Raw genomic sequence first — 13,729 nt, forward strand, 5'->3', positions numbered from 1 at the left:
GCGCAGGGCTCTCTCACACCTAACGGTGACTGGGGAAGGCAAACACCATCACTACAAACATGCCCTCCCTTCCTCCTTCTGCCGCAGATTTCTGTGCTGAGGATGAGGCCCTATGGTCTGGGACATCCCTGGGCTCAGCTGTCCTGGCTGTGTCCCCTCCCAGCTCCTTGTGCACCCCCAGCCTCTCGCTGCTGGGGTGGGCTGAGGAGCAGAGAAGGCTCAGCTCAGGGTAAACCCTGCTCAGCAGTAACAAAAACATCTCTGAGTTATCAGCACAAATCCAAACCACAGCCCCACACCAGCTACTGTGAAGAAAAATAACTCCATTGCTGTCAAAACCAGCACAACACTGCATTCTCTGCTTCCCCAGATAGTGTTTTCAAGGGAAAAATAAGCTATTTTCTACGTTTCTTTAACAGCTTTTGGAAATAAAGAATCTCTCAGCTGTTGTGTAAAACAGGCTGGCTAGGCTGTGTTTCTCGACACGGGAGAAAACCCAGTGACAGAAAGTTAACATTGTTATCAGGCCGCACAGGACCTTCCCCGCTGCACCGGCTTGTGCAGTCAGACCCGCGTGAGCTCTGGCTGCTGGTCAAGAAGGGCTCTGTCCAGTTTTGCCCGGCCTTTAGAGGGGCAGGAGCTCCGGCAGCCGGCGGGCCCTGCGCTCCCCGGAGCCGCCCCGGCGGGCGGGGTCGGGCGCGGGGGCCGGGCCAGGCGGCTCCGGGCCCGCCGCCGCCGCCGCCATGCCCAAGGTGGTGTCGCGCTCCGTGGTGTGCTCCGACACCCGCGACCGCGAGGAGTACGACGATGGGGAGAAGCCGCTGCACGTCTACTACTGCCTGTGCGGGCAGATGGTGCTGGTGCTCGGTGAGCCGGGGCCGGAGCCGGGGCTGGGGCTGGGGCGGGCCGGGGCGGGGGGGGGGCAGGCCGCGGCCCGGCGGCGCGGAGGGCCCGGGAAGGCGGCGGCGGGGTGCGGGTCCGGGGTATGAGATACGGGTGTGGGTCTGGGATGTGAGATGCGGGTGCGGGTCCGGGGTATGAGATACGGGTGTGGGTCTGGGATGTGAGATGCGGGTGCGGGTCCGGGGTATGAGATACGGGTGTGGGTCTGGGATGTGAGATGCGGGTGCGGGTCCGGGGTGTGGGATACGGGTGTGGGTTTGGGATGCGGGTGCAGGTTCGGGATGTGAGGTACCGGGTGTGGGTTGGGGATGCGGGTCCGGGATGTGGGATATGGCTGTAGGTCTGGGATATGAGGTACGGGTGTGGGTCCGGGATGCGGGGTGTGGATTGCGGTTCCCGTGCGGGTGCCCGCCGGCCCCGCCGCCAGCCCGGCCCTCGCTCCCGCAGATTGCCAGCTGGAGAAGCTGCCGATGCGGCCCCGGGACCGCGCCCGCGTGATGGACGCGGCCAAGCACGCCCACAAGTTCTGCAACGCCGAGGAGGAGGAGAGCGTGTTCCTGCGCAGGTGGGCCCGGCCCCTGCACCCCCGTCCCTCTGAGCCCGGCCCGGGAAGGCGCTGTCCTCCCGCCCGGCTGGGAGCCACCAGCCCCTGTGCGGTGTCCGTGTGCTCAAGCGCTGCCTCTCTTCCCCCAGACCCGAAGGCATAGAGCGGCAGTTCAGGAAGAAGTGTGGCAAGTGAGTGACCTTTTCTAGTCTTTTGAATGACTTTTAGAATATTTTATAAGGAAACCATAAGAACCCAGAATCTGGGTTTCCTCTCAGCTGTGTATTTCTGTTTCCAGGTGTGGATTGCTGCTCTTTTATCAACACCAACAGAAAAATGCTCCTGTGACGTTCATTGTTGATGGTGCTGTGGTCAAATTTGGCCAGGGTTTTGGGAAAACAAACATATATACTCAGAAACAAGAACCTCCTAAAAAGGTGATTTACTTTAGAGAACAAGGATACCTTTGCTTTTCTAAAGGTGTTGTGTATAAAATAACTTAATGGTAAGGGGAGAGAAAAGAAAAAGGACCTCTGAACAATAACTCAATTTGGTGTCTTGTCCATGTTTCCCTTAAGTTTCCCTTGACAGTGGTCACTGCTGCTTGAAGTCCTAGCATTAAAGGAGAGCAAAATCAACTCTAAAATCTAGACTGTGCCTGATGTTTAGGCTCAGTTAACAGAAAGTTTCCAGTTGTAAGTAGGTCAGCTTAGTAGTTTGCACAGTGATTCTCAAAGTCTGGCTGACCTACTGTATATCAGTGAGCTTGCTTCTGGTAATGACACCTTTAAGCCCAGAAATCACTGAGCATAATTCCCCTTTACCACCCACAGAGTTCAGGTAATCTTGATGGCTTGCATAAGAAGCCTTAAAACCTTTGGAAGGAGGAAGCAATCCCTACTGGCACAGCTGTTGCCAAGGTTTGACAAAATATTCTTGTTTTTCACGCAGGTGATGATGACCAAACGGACCAAAGACATGGGCAAGTTCAGCTCTGTCACAGTGTCCACAATTGATGAAGAGGAGGAGGAGATTGAAGCGGTGAGTTTTGGATGCCCTTAGTGGGCAGAGGCAGCAGTGGTGTCACTGTTTGGATGAGATGTTGTTCCTCTGGGGTTTGCTGGTGCAAGGTGACGTGTGTCTGTTTCAGAGGGAGATTGCAGACTCATATGCACAGAATGCAAAAGTGATTGAGAAGCAGCTGGAACGCAAAGGCATGAGCAAGAAAAGGCTACAAGAGTTGGTGAGTTTTTCTTTGGTGCTGAACACAAAGCTCTGAGATGTGTTGGCTTTGTACACAAAAGCTATTTTGCAGATCAGACTGCAAGTGTAGAGAGGTCCTGGTATAGTCACAGGCAGCTTGCAGCTTTGTGGGGATGAGATTTCCTTTACAGGTTTTATAAAGATGTTCTTGTCCCCCTGAACTTAAAATTGCATGCCATTGCCTAGAGAGCTAACTGAAGAGCAGCCAGCAGAGTGCCTGCAGGGAGGCTTTCTGTGACCTGCTGGACAAGCACCAAGGGAAGGGGACATCAGGCCATGGCTTTGCCAGCCTGTGCTCCCATGCCTGCTTGGCAGAGCAGGTCATTGCCGTGAGGCTCCTGGGGAGGATCTGCAGCTCAGCTGCTGCTGCAAGGGGCACTCAGAGAATGAATGGCAAGGACATCACAACTGATCTTACCTCCTGTGATAGGAGGGGAGTACATGGAAAGGGGGAGGAAATGTGCAGCTTCCACCTGAGGATAGAAAGTATGAAATTGCCTCTTGGGCTTTTTACAATTTTAAAGATGGTCCTTGTTTTGAACACATCTGCAAAACACTTGAGCTACTCTTGCTCCTGGTTTTAGAACTGAAAAATTTGCTTGGTCAGACAAGAAGGGCAAACTTAATTGGAGCACTGAAGGGAAAATTATCCAGACATGATTTAATTCTATCTTAATTTTCCTGTTCAGGCTGAGTTGGAAGCCAAGAAAGCCAAGATGAAGGGAACCCTGATTGATAACCAGTTCAAATGAAATGCTGTGTATCTGCTGGGTATTTGGAGACAGGAGAAAACTGCCAAGAGCTATCACGGTTCTGTCAACAAAGCAGAAGTAACAGACAAGAGTTGCACTGTGCTGCAGCCAGCTTGGAGGATGAGAACCTCTCTGGATCCTCTGTGTACTCTGGGCACCAGTCTTAACTCCAATGGCACTGGAGACTTTGCTCAAACTGCACTTCTCTACAGACCCAGTGTTATGAGCAGGCTGTTGCAGGAGGAATATTTACTTTCAAGAAAATCTTTGCTGCGTGCCTTCCCAAGTTCACCTTTAGATACCTGTCTTTTTATTTTGTAGTTTTCAAATGTGTTTCCTTGAATACATTAGGACAACAAGTACAACAAAGAAATCCTTACAAAAGTAAGCTCTATGGCTGTTGTTCATTTGAAACATTTATTTTTAACATATCCAAAAGGTGCAGCAGCCTGAGCCATGCCACTCCAGCATGGTCTGGAACAACAGGGATGCAAAGCTTGGGCCTGGTGCTGCTGCTCACCCTGAGCTGCCAGCACAGACTGGGCTGCTGCACTGCAGTCTCAGCTCCTGCTGAACATCACAAGGCTGCAGTTGTACAGACACACACCAGAGTGTAAAATCCAAGCCTGTTTTAAACTACTGTAAATAAAAACTGTTACTAATGAGTTCAAATATGTGTTTGGAAGTTACTGATACAGCCAGTGATCATTAAAGAATACATCTGCACATCTGAAGTACCCCATTGGGCAAAAGAGTATCAGTATTTGGAGTTGTGAAATGTGAAGGAAAAATTGTTTTGAACGTACTGACCACTAAGGCCTTGGATGGACAACATTACACACCAGTTTTTAAAGTACCTTGTTTGGGTAATGGTACTTCGTGCCTCTTTCATGATGTAATGACAGTGCTCTCTAGCTCATGGCTTCATTGCTGTACTTTGGATTAAATATCATGTTACAGATTTGAACTAAAAATATCTCTCCTGAGATGTTCTTGCTCTACCAAGTAAATGCATCATAAAATGCAAGCAATGAACAAGATGCTTCCATCATCCACAATTATTATGGAAAAATTCCTATAATAACTATAATTCCTAAAGATTTTTCATCTGGCTTTATAGCCCTGACTGGGAAAACTCAGATCTGTGTACCTAAGATCTATCCTCTCTTTCTCAGGAAAAGGAGTAAAAGAGGGAGTGAACTCTGCCCAGAGCTAGCAGAGATGGGTTGGTAGATCCTGGGACAATTTAATGCCAGGCTGGTAAGCAGGTGTTCACTCAGGCAGTGCTGATCTTGTTCCCTGCTCATCACCTGCTAATCTGGAGCCTATTTCCAGAAGCCGTGGTGGTGTGCAGTGCTTGGGAAGGGCAGGAGGTGTGTGGGTACACAAAGCCCTTTCCCAGTGTGGTAGCACAGTCCAGCCAGGCGAGGGCCTCAGGCTTCCTCTGGGAGCGATCCAAGCCTGGGGGAACTGCAGGTCACTCTCTCTAACAATTCACACTTTTTTCCCAAGCAAGAGTAAAAGACCTTGCCATCTGAAAATAGGTTTTGAACCATGTGAGAGGTGCTGGGATGCAGATGCTGAGTTTCCAGTTGTCCAAGGATGAAGTGTGGTCTTGCTTCAAGTAACACCAGAACAACAAGCTGGCTTGGGGATGGTGGCATTTATTGTCAGGGTTAAAGCTGGGAGGGACAAAAGCTGCTCAGCACAAGTTGTCCAAAGTAGCTGTTACCAACTGCCATCAACTCCCTCGGCTGCCTCCTGGAGCCTTGTGACAGCACAGGCTTCTGGAAGGCCAGTCCATGTTCAATCAGTGTTTGTCATTCTTGGCATTGGAAATCTGCCAAGTTTGGCTCAGGACTTGTGCATGGACCCAGTCAGAAATGGGAGTACCTTGCATCTTCTGAGGTGCTTTTGATACACTCTATGCAGGCCATGGCTGAGACAGCTTCAACACAGAGAATCTGATCCAATACATTATTATGTATTTCTTACTTCAACTGGACCTAGTTCACAACAGTGTAAATCAAGTTGGGTTTTTCATTTCTAGATCTAAATGAATTAAAATATATTAGCTGACTGTAGCAACAGGAAGCAGGGTTACCAAGTTCCAACAATTGATGAAATGTCCTGTTAAAATAGATAAAATCAGCTGCAGGGTTTCCCATACCCTGGTAGCAAATGGCAATCTGTAGCAGAGTTCAGACCAAAGAAAAGTCAGATTTCATGTTACAGTCAGACATGTAAAAGTTAACATTTGTTTTTAAAAGTCTGTAGATACAGGTAAGTGATAGATTTGTTTAACTGAGCACCATATTGTATGTAAGAACATGTCTAGATGCAGAGGTATCACAAAATGTGAAATAAAAGTGAAGGAGGGAGTCTGTTCTAAAAGTAATGGCACACATGGACAGACTTACCTTACAGTATTTCATGACTTACTTCAGATCAGTTTCCAAGCACCTTCACAAAACCCTGGTCTGATTTACGGTGTCAGAAGAGCTCTGGATGTAACAATGCTGCCTGGCTCTCCATAACCTGTACAAAACCTCCACACAATTTGTAAACACTCAAGAGAAGTGGTAACACTGAATCCAACCTCCCTGTTCATCACAGCTTGCCTGGGGAGCAGCATTGGAGTGAGGAGAAGTTTTAGCCTCAACCCTTACAGCTCTCCTTGTGCTCCATGTTTGTGCCATTTCACTCAGTGCAGGTGGCTTACCTGACTCCCTGGGCTGTTGCATTGATAAATGCACACTGATAAATACACACAATGTGTATGACAAAGTGATCAGCTTGGGAGCAGCACTAACTGATCAGCCTGAATCTCAGTCTCAGCTTTTGCTGGCGCCATCCTAAAGAGGCCACGGGGCTTTGCCACATCCAGGCATTTTAAAAGTATAAAATTATGGGCTTGTTTAAAAGGCTCCAGGGCTGGGCTCCAACGATGGAATGGAAGCCTTGTAACTCCCTGCTGAGGGATCCTTATGACCCTGGCTGGCCACAGCACCCTGGGGTTTTGGGTAGATTTCAAGGCACAAGTGGCCAATCTCTCTTTTGTTGTCAGCCAGAAAAACTCCATCCCCACGCCAGCAGCCAGTGCTGTAACTCCTGTCAATCCCAGCAGGATCAGAAAGCAACAACCAGCAAAGCACTGGAGGGATGACACCTCCCAGAACCTCCCTGGGGCTGCCAGTCTTGCTGTGGGGTCTTGGTAGGTCCTGAGGACTCCTTGTTCCCAAACCACCCCCAGCAGCTGGGTATGGCTGCAGGGTGTGCAGGGCTGGGGCTGTGTCCTGGCAGGCATGTGAGCACGGCTCTGTCCCCACAGCCAGGCCCCCATGCAGTGCTTTGGGCAGCTGATGGGGCCACCCTGCATGGCTGGGCAGTGGCAGGAATAATCCCACTGGGAATGGCTGATTTTACCCTGCAGGATAAAGCCTCTTGCCCTGCCCCTCTGCACCAGACCCTGCCAGCCATGCAGGCAGCACATGAAGGATGCTGGGGCAAGGGTGACAAGGGTGACAATGACACAGAGGCAGGGGCACTCCTGGCACCATCCAAAGCCCAGAGACACAGCCTGGAGTGACCCAAGGACTGCTGAAGGGGACAGTGGAGTGGGTGAGCTAGCACTCTGGTCTTTAACAAATCAAGTCCTCAGGGTGGGATGTTCTTCACTGCAAGACTCAGCACACCAGCAGGCACAGCCCCGCGGGGGCAGGCCGGTGCACACTGAGCCATCCCAGCCATCCCACACCAGTCACCAGCTGCCCCAGGCACTGACAAGTGTGTCACACGATCCCCTGCACAGCCCTGCTGCGTCAACACCTCCTAAGCCTGGATTTACGGCTGCTGGGCCAGGGCTGAGGCAGAGGCAGCACTACAGGCATTGACCATCCCTGTTCACCTGCAAAGGAGCTGCTGCACCAGGCTGGACACAGCTCCTGTGCAGGAAATCACAAGGTGTGGGATTGTTCAGCCCTTCCCACAGGAGAATCACATTTAAAAGGAAAATCCACCCCATCCTTGTCATTCTTGGGGCAGTACAGCCCAGTGGACAAAATGCAGCATTGGAGGGACTGCACTCAGCTTGCTGCCTTGCCACTGGTGGGCCCCAGTCCTTTTCTCATGCCTCAGTTTCCCCACAAGAACAAAGCCCTTAATCCCTGTACAGTGTGCTCCTGTGGCAGACAACAGCAGCAGCTGAACCCCCAGCCTGGTCCCCAGACAAAGCTGCTCCCCCCAGGAGGGGCAGTTCAAACCCCAGAAGGCCTACCAGGCTGTAGTACCCAACAGTGGAGTGCAGGAAAACCCCTTGTGGGCTCTGCCCTGCATCTCCCACCTGCCAGAGCTAAAAAAGCTGTGAAACACATTTTTGTTTCCTGAATCCCCAAAGCACTCAATAGGGCAGGTAGCTAAAACCCATTTCACTCAGTGCCAGCCCTGCACCCCAAGTCCAGTGCACAATCTGTAGGTCTTAGGGATGGCCCAGCTCAGCTCCTTTGCAGCCTGGCACAAGAGCCCAGCTCAGTGCCTCAGTCACCCACCACTGTGTGCAGGAAGAAATGATGCACCTACCTTACTGTGCCAATGGCCTGGCCATGCAACCCCTGTGGAGGAAAGGACAGGAAAGGATGCCCCATGCTCAGCATTTCAGAACAGCCCTTGAAATCCAGGAGAGCTTAGCAGCAGGAGGCTGAGAGCCCTTACTTAACAAGCTGGCACTTGTACAACAGGAGAGGGCTCCCTGTAAAGCTGCCCTGTGGCAGAGTCCCCTGCCAAGCTGCTGCCTGTGCCCAGCACTGCCCACTGCTGTGGCATTGCTCACATCTCACCTGTACAGCTTGTTTCATTTCCACAGCAGGCACTGGGGGATCTCACTCTGCAGCAACAGGGGCAGTTGAAACCATCAGCAAGGACAGTGGCTCAGCTGTGAGGCACAGGACTGGCTCCCATCAGGAAGGCCCCTGTCCTCTCACAGGGACCCTGGCAAGCCAAGGCCACCAGCAGCAGGAAGGTGCTGTGCTCTCATGCCTGGCTACCCTGCTCAGATTCCAGCAATAAAACCAACTCTTGCTCTTTGCAACACAAGGTCTTGTTTAGCTGCCTTGGGCAGTGGCTGAGATTGGTTTCAGTGATTGAAATCAACTGCTTTGAGCAGGCCTGGGCAGCCACAAAGGACCAAAGGCACGGGAGAAGTGAGGAGACTCACTGATCTGAAGGGCAGAAGACCAGGAGAGCATCCCCTGACCACTCCAGATCCCCAGGTAGAAACCAGGCAGCTTTGCTGGAGTGACCCACAGACCTACAGTGATATCTGGGTAAAGGCCACACCACACACCTTCCCCCAACTTGCAGTTTTCTCCAAACTGTTCCAGCAGCATAAAGGAATTTTCCCCTTCCCCTGGAAATTTGAACCTGAAGTTCCAGGGGTAGGGAATGAGCCTGGGAATGCACCTCCCTGCCTAGCAAGCACAGCTGGTACAGAAGCTGTCTCTGCTCAGCTGCTGCACCCCCACAGCACAGCACAGCACTCTCTGGGAGAGCAAGGCTAGCCAGGGAAGCTGCAGAACAGCAGCAATTACCTGCCCTTGTGTCCTCTGCATGCCCAGTTAGGGAGCTCAGTTTCTAAGGCAGAGAACATGCCAAGCTCTGCTCCTCCAGGAGCAGGAAACACCCCCTGAGACATTCTTCCACCTCCCAGACATTCAGTGCCATAGGGAGTGCTGTGCTTTACAGACAGTTTAGGCACTTGGCACCATCAAAATCAGGTTTCATGAGTTCCAAGGAGCAGACAGGCCAGAGGCAGGACTGTGGCACACACTCAGTCCATCAGCTCTGGTTAGTGGAGGCTCAGGGAGGTCAGCTGGGTGAGCTCTTCAGAGCTGCCAGTCCCATTCCAGCCTACACCACTGGCTTCCCCTGGGGAGGAAACACTACCCAGCTCCCCTGGCAGCCTGCACTGTGTTTACCTGCCAGCACTTAGCAGGTACCAAGGCTTGCAGGATGAAGGTGGCTCATCTTCCTCCTTCTCTACAACTGCTGAGCCTCCCAACCCCCTCATACTTCAGCTGCTGTAAGAACAAACATGAGATGAGAAAAATTTGTTTCAGATTTTTATTTCTCTGCACTTTTTAAGCAGGAGTGACTGAAATAGAAACCATCATGAGTCCCATCAGGGGGAATAGTTTGATAAAGACAGGGCAAGCAGTCACCCCTGCCCCTTGCCAACCTGTACAAACATCAGCTGCCAGTGTTTAGTAACTAGATGGTTTTCAAACAAGTCCATGAACAGTCATAGACTACATAGAACAACATGCCAGTTCACAACAGGAAACAACTTATGTATACTTCTTGATTTCATCATACAGGACTAAGACAAAAGCACCACCCATTCCTCGGAGTACGTTTGACCATGCGCCTTTGAAAAAGGCCTTGGAGCCCTCATCCCGGGCAATCTTCCGCCAGCAGTCAACAGTGCCAGAGTACATTATGTCAGCTGCAGGAGACAGACAGCTTCAGGAACTGGGTGCCCACCATCCGCAACATCCAAGTCATAAACAGCCTCATCTATCTACTGGCTTTAGAACCTCAAGTGCATCCCATCTCTTGGCTGACTTTCTGCAATACTAGCACATCAGAGAATGAGACTGCCCAGGAGAGATGGTGCTGCTGCTGCATTGTCTCTGGGAGACACTGCAAGGACAAGTTCAAGCAGAAGACAGCAACTCCTTGCTTTGACAGCAACACTCCAAACCCAAAAGCTATTGCACGGTTGGCCAGGCTGTGCCTGCTATGGAGGCTGTCTTTTCTTGTCCCAGAGACACTGGCTTGCAACACCCAAGGGCAAGTTCAGCTGTTCCTACCTACTGACATATACCTGACTTGCGCATGCCACCTTACAGGTGTGCTGCACGACCCATTCGTGCCCCTTCCTGTCACCTGCTTCTGCAGCCTCTCCTACACCCCTTACAAGAGATGAGGATATCTACACAGGCTGATGAAAGCAAAGCTATCTGCCTTCCTCTCAGCTCCACCACCAGCTACGGACTCAGGGATGCCCAGTAACTCTTACACAGAAGGAGAAACTCACCTCCTTTCCGGCCAGACTGCATCATCATGCGACGACGAACCGTGTCAAACGGGTAGGAGACCAATCCGGCCACAGCAGTGACGGTCTGAGCAATCATCCAGCTGATAACAATGTGGGTGTTCTTTGGGTCTGGAAGCATGCCTGCAGGAGAGAGGCTTTGATGAGAACGGCAGGTAAGCCACCAGCACTACCGAAATGCACTTCAGGCCTGCCGCAGCCCAGCATCTCCGTTTTTGTGTTTGGGTCGACCTACCCTTGGCGGTGTCGTAGATGCCGAAGTAGGCGGCTCTGTAGATGATGATGCCCTGGACAGAGACACTGAAGCCCTGGTACAGGCCCCGAAGGCCATCTGAGCGGAAGATTTTGACCAGGCAGTCACCGAGCCCACTGAACTCCCGGTCGGCCCCGGCTTTACCCACATCCGCTGCCAGGCGGGTTCGGGCAAAGTCAAGGGGGTACACGAAGCACAGGGAGGTGGCGCCGGCGGCACCCCCGGATGCCAGGTTACCGGCGAAGTACCGCCAGAACTGGGTTCGCTTGTCCACGCCGCCCAGGAAGATCTCCTTGTACTTATCCTTGAAAGCGAAGTTGAGAGCCTGGGTGGGGAAGTACCGGATCACATTGGCCAGGTTGCCGCGCCAAAAGGAAAGGATGCCCTGCTCCCGCGGGATGCGCACCACGCAGTCGATGATGCCCTTGTACTGCTTGTCGGCGGCGATCTGCTTGCTGGCGTGCTGCACCTGCAGGGGCCGAGACGCCGCCGTCAGCGCCGCTCCCCGCGAGCCCCCGGCCCACCGCCGCCCCCCCTCTCCTTGCGGCGACCTCGGCACGGCCCCGGCCGCCGGCGCTCACCTGCAGCAGCAGCTTGACCCTCTCGATGGGGGCGACGGCGGTCTTGGAGATGGCGGCCGCCACCCCGCCGGCGAGGAAATCCTTGGCGAAGGACACGGCCGCATCGGTCATGGCGGGAGCGGCGCGAGCGGGAGGCGATGCCGGGCGAAGGAGGCGGGAGGCGGCGCTGAGGGGGCGCCGCAATGGCCGTTAATATAGGGGCTGGGCGCGAGCGTGGGCGGGGCGCGCGTCCCGCTCGCCCATTGGCTGCGCCGGGGGGCGTGGCCGCCGCAGGGGGACGGGGCTGCCGTTGGAACTGGTGGGGGGCACATGGCCGCGGTGAGGGGAGCGGGAGCGGGAGCGCAGCACGGGGAGCCCGGCATGGGGCACACCGGGACGGGACATCCCGGGACGGGACATCCCGGGACGGAGCACACCGGGACGGAACAGCCCGGGATGGAGCACACCGGGACGGGATATCCCGGGATGGAGCACACCGACCGGGAGGGGACATCCCGGCATGGAGGACACCGGGACGGGACATCTCGGCATGGGGCACACCGGGACGGGATATCACGGGATGGAGCACACCGACCGGGAGGGGACATCCCGGGATGGAGCACACCGACCGGGAGGGGACATCCCGGCATGGAGCACACCGGCACGGGAAATCCCGGGATGGAGCACTCCGGGACAGGACATCCCGGGATGGAGGATCCCGGGATAAAGCACGCCGGGACGCGGCATCACGGCATGGAGGATCCCACCAGCACCGCGGACAGGACACGGATGCGGCCCCGGCCCGGTCACACCGCCTGTCCCTATCTGTACCCCGGGCACAGCACATGGCGGTGACGGGACCATCCCAATGCCATGGCGAGAGCAGCCGGGCTCAGCACAGCTGGAGCGGGGCGGGCTCTGGGGCTGCCTCATGCACGGCCACGCCGAGGCCCCGTCTCTGTCCCCGCAGCCGAGAGCCCGCTGTCAGCCCTCGGGATGCTGCCACCCGCACACAGCGTGACAGTGACCGAGCTCCTTGTGCAGCCCCAGCGCCGAGCTCAGCTGAGATGCTCGGCACAGCCCGGCGGTACCACCCGCCCCCAGCACACAGCGGCAGCCAAACCTCACTCGAGCGCAACTTCACCTGTCCGAGAGTTTAGCCCTGCTATTGACTGGTTCTTCATGGTCATACACCATTGCACATGCTAGTGATCCACTGATGAAGGTGACAGTGACATGTTAAATATTTTAGTGCTGCCTTTTGGGGATTTATCACGTGTATTTGTGATTACAAAGGACAGGCTTGGTTGATAAAAGGTTAGTTAATGCCTGATAGGAGTGCACAACAACACAAAGGTGGTAGCAGCATATCAGAAAAAAGTTAGAGATAACTTTTTGACTCACTTGACTCTTACAAGGTTTGAAGAGTTGATGAGACATTCACATATACCCATTCAATATTTAAAATCTATTTAGAAATACAGTGTTAGTAAAAAACATACAGGTATGCTTGGACAAGGCAAGAGATCCTTTCCTCCCCAACATGCTTACAATTCCATCTCCACATCCATACAAGTCCAGTAAGTCTCAGTATTATTACCTGTACTGTCCCCATGGGAAAAGTGAGGCGCAGGGAAATAAACATGATCACTAGGCAGGTTGATTAGAACCAAAAGCACTTACAGCCTTAGTGTGATGCATGAACCACCAGATCTGCTCTCTACCATCCTAATGTTTTGCTTTCTATGCCTGCATTTCTTCAATGAGAAAAAAATCAGTATGAACCACCACTGCAGCAGAACAGACAAAGCCCATTAAGAGAGACACTGCAAGACTTCAGCTGTAAGATACATCAACAATCAGTTCTAGGTGCAAGTCAGGCCTTGCAGTTATCCCAAATCTTTCTGCAAGTTTCTCTCCATAGTTACAGACTGTTCCTACATGGATTTGCCAATGCCTCATCCTGCTGTGACACATTCTAACCAAGCACTTTCTGAGATTTATTTATTTTCACCCATCAGGGATTACAAACAATGCAAAAACACAGCAGAGGAGCTGTGTAAAGCAGCAAAGGCTGTGCTGAGTCCAGGCTCAGTGTGCACACACCTTTGGAGCTGCTGTGACTCCCATGCTGCCAGGGGCACAGCCAGCTTCCCACATGGACATGGGGTTTGGGTTTTCTCTCAGAAGGCACTGGGATGGGGCTGCTCCATAGCTGAACTTCTACACAGGAACTGGAGCAACACTATGGCTCCTCAGGTATCACACTAACATCAAGGATGATCTTTTGTTGTTCAAAAGCTCCCAAGAGGCCCATCTGTGGCAGTGGCACTGGCAGTACCC

General features: G+C 53.0%; 2 protein-coding genes across 2 annotated transcripts; one reads left to right on the top strand and one right to left on the bottom strand.

Annotated features, from left to right (window-relative positions):
* The first annotated feature begins 10 nt into the window (after positions 1-10).
* Positions 11-4,134, top strand: STEEP1 (STING1 ER exit protein 1). Its single transcript, XM_058814118.1, has 7 exons — positions 11-867; positions 1,351-1,468; positions 1,597-1,638; positions 1,746-1,884; positions 2,399-2,488; positions 2,598-2,690; positions 3,400-4,134. Exons 1-7 carry the CDS (start codon positions 744-746, stop codon positions 3,460-3,462), a joined length of 669 nt encoding a protein of 222 aa, XP_058670101.1. The 5' UTR covers positions 11-743; the 3' UTR covers positions 3,463-4,134.
* Positions 4,135-9,565: 5,431 nt separating this feature from the next.
* SLC25A5 (solute carrier family 25 member 5) lies at positions 9,566-11,579 on the bottom strand. Its single transcript, XM_058814132.1, has 4 exons — positions 11,408-11,579; positions 10,809-11,295; positions 10,556-10,696; positions 9,566-9,961 (listed from the first exon to the last, which is right to left on the bottom strand). The coding sequence occupies exons 1-4, from the start codon at positions 11,516-11,518 to the stop codon at positions 9,804-9,806; spliced, it is 897 nt and encodes a 298-aa protein (XP_058670115.1). The 5' UTR covers positions 11,519-11,579; the 3' UTR covers positions 9,566-9,803.
* Positions 11,580-13,729: the final 2,150 nt, after the last annotated feature.

The sequence above is a fragment of the Ammospiza caudacuta genome, chromosome 14 (assembly GCF_027887145.1).
Source record: "Ammospiza caudacuta isolate bAmmCau1 chromosome 14, bAmmCau1.pri, whole genome shotgun sequence".
Classification (NCBI taxonomy): domain Eukaryota; kingdom Metazoa; phylum Chordata; class Aves; order Passeriformes; family Passerellidae; genus Ammospiza; species Ammospiza caudacuta.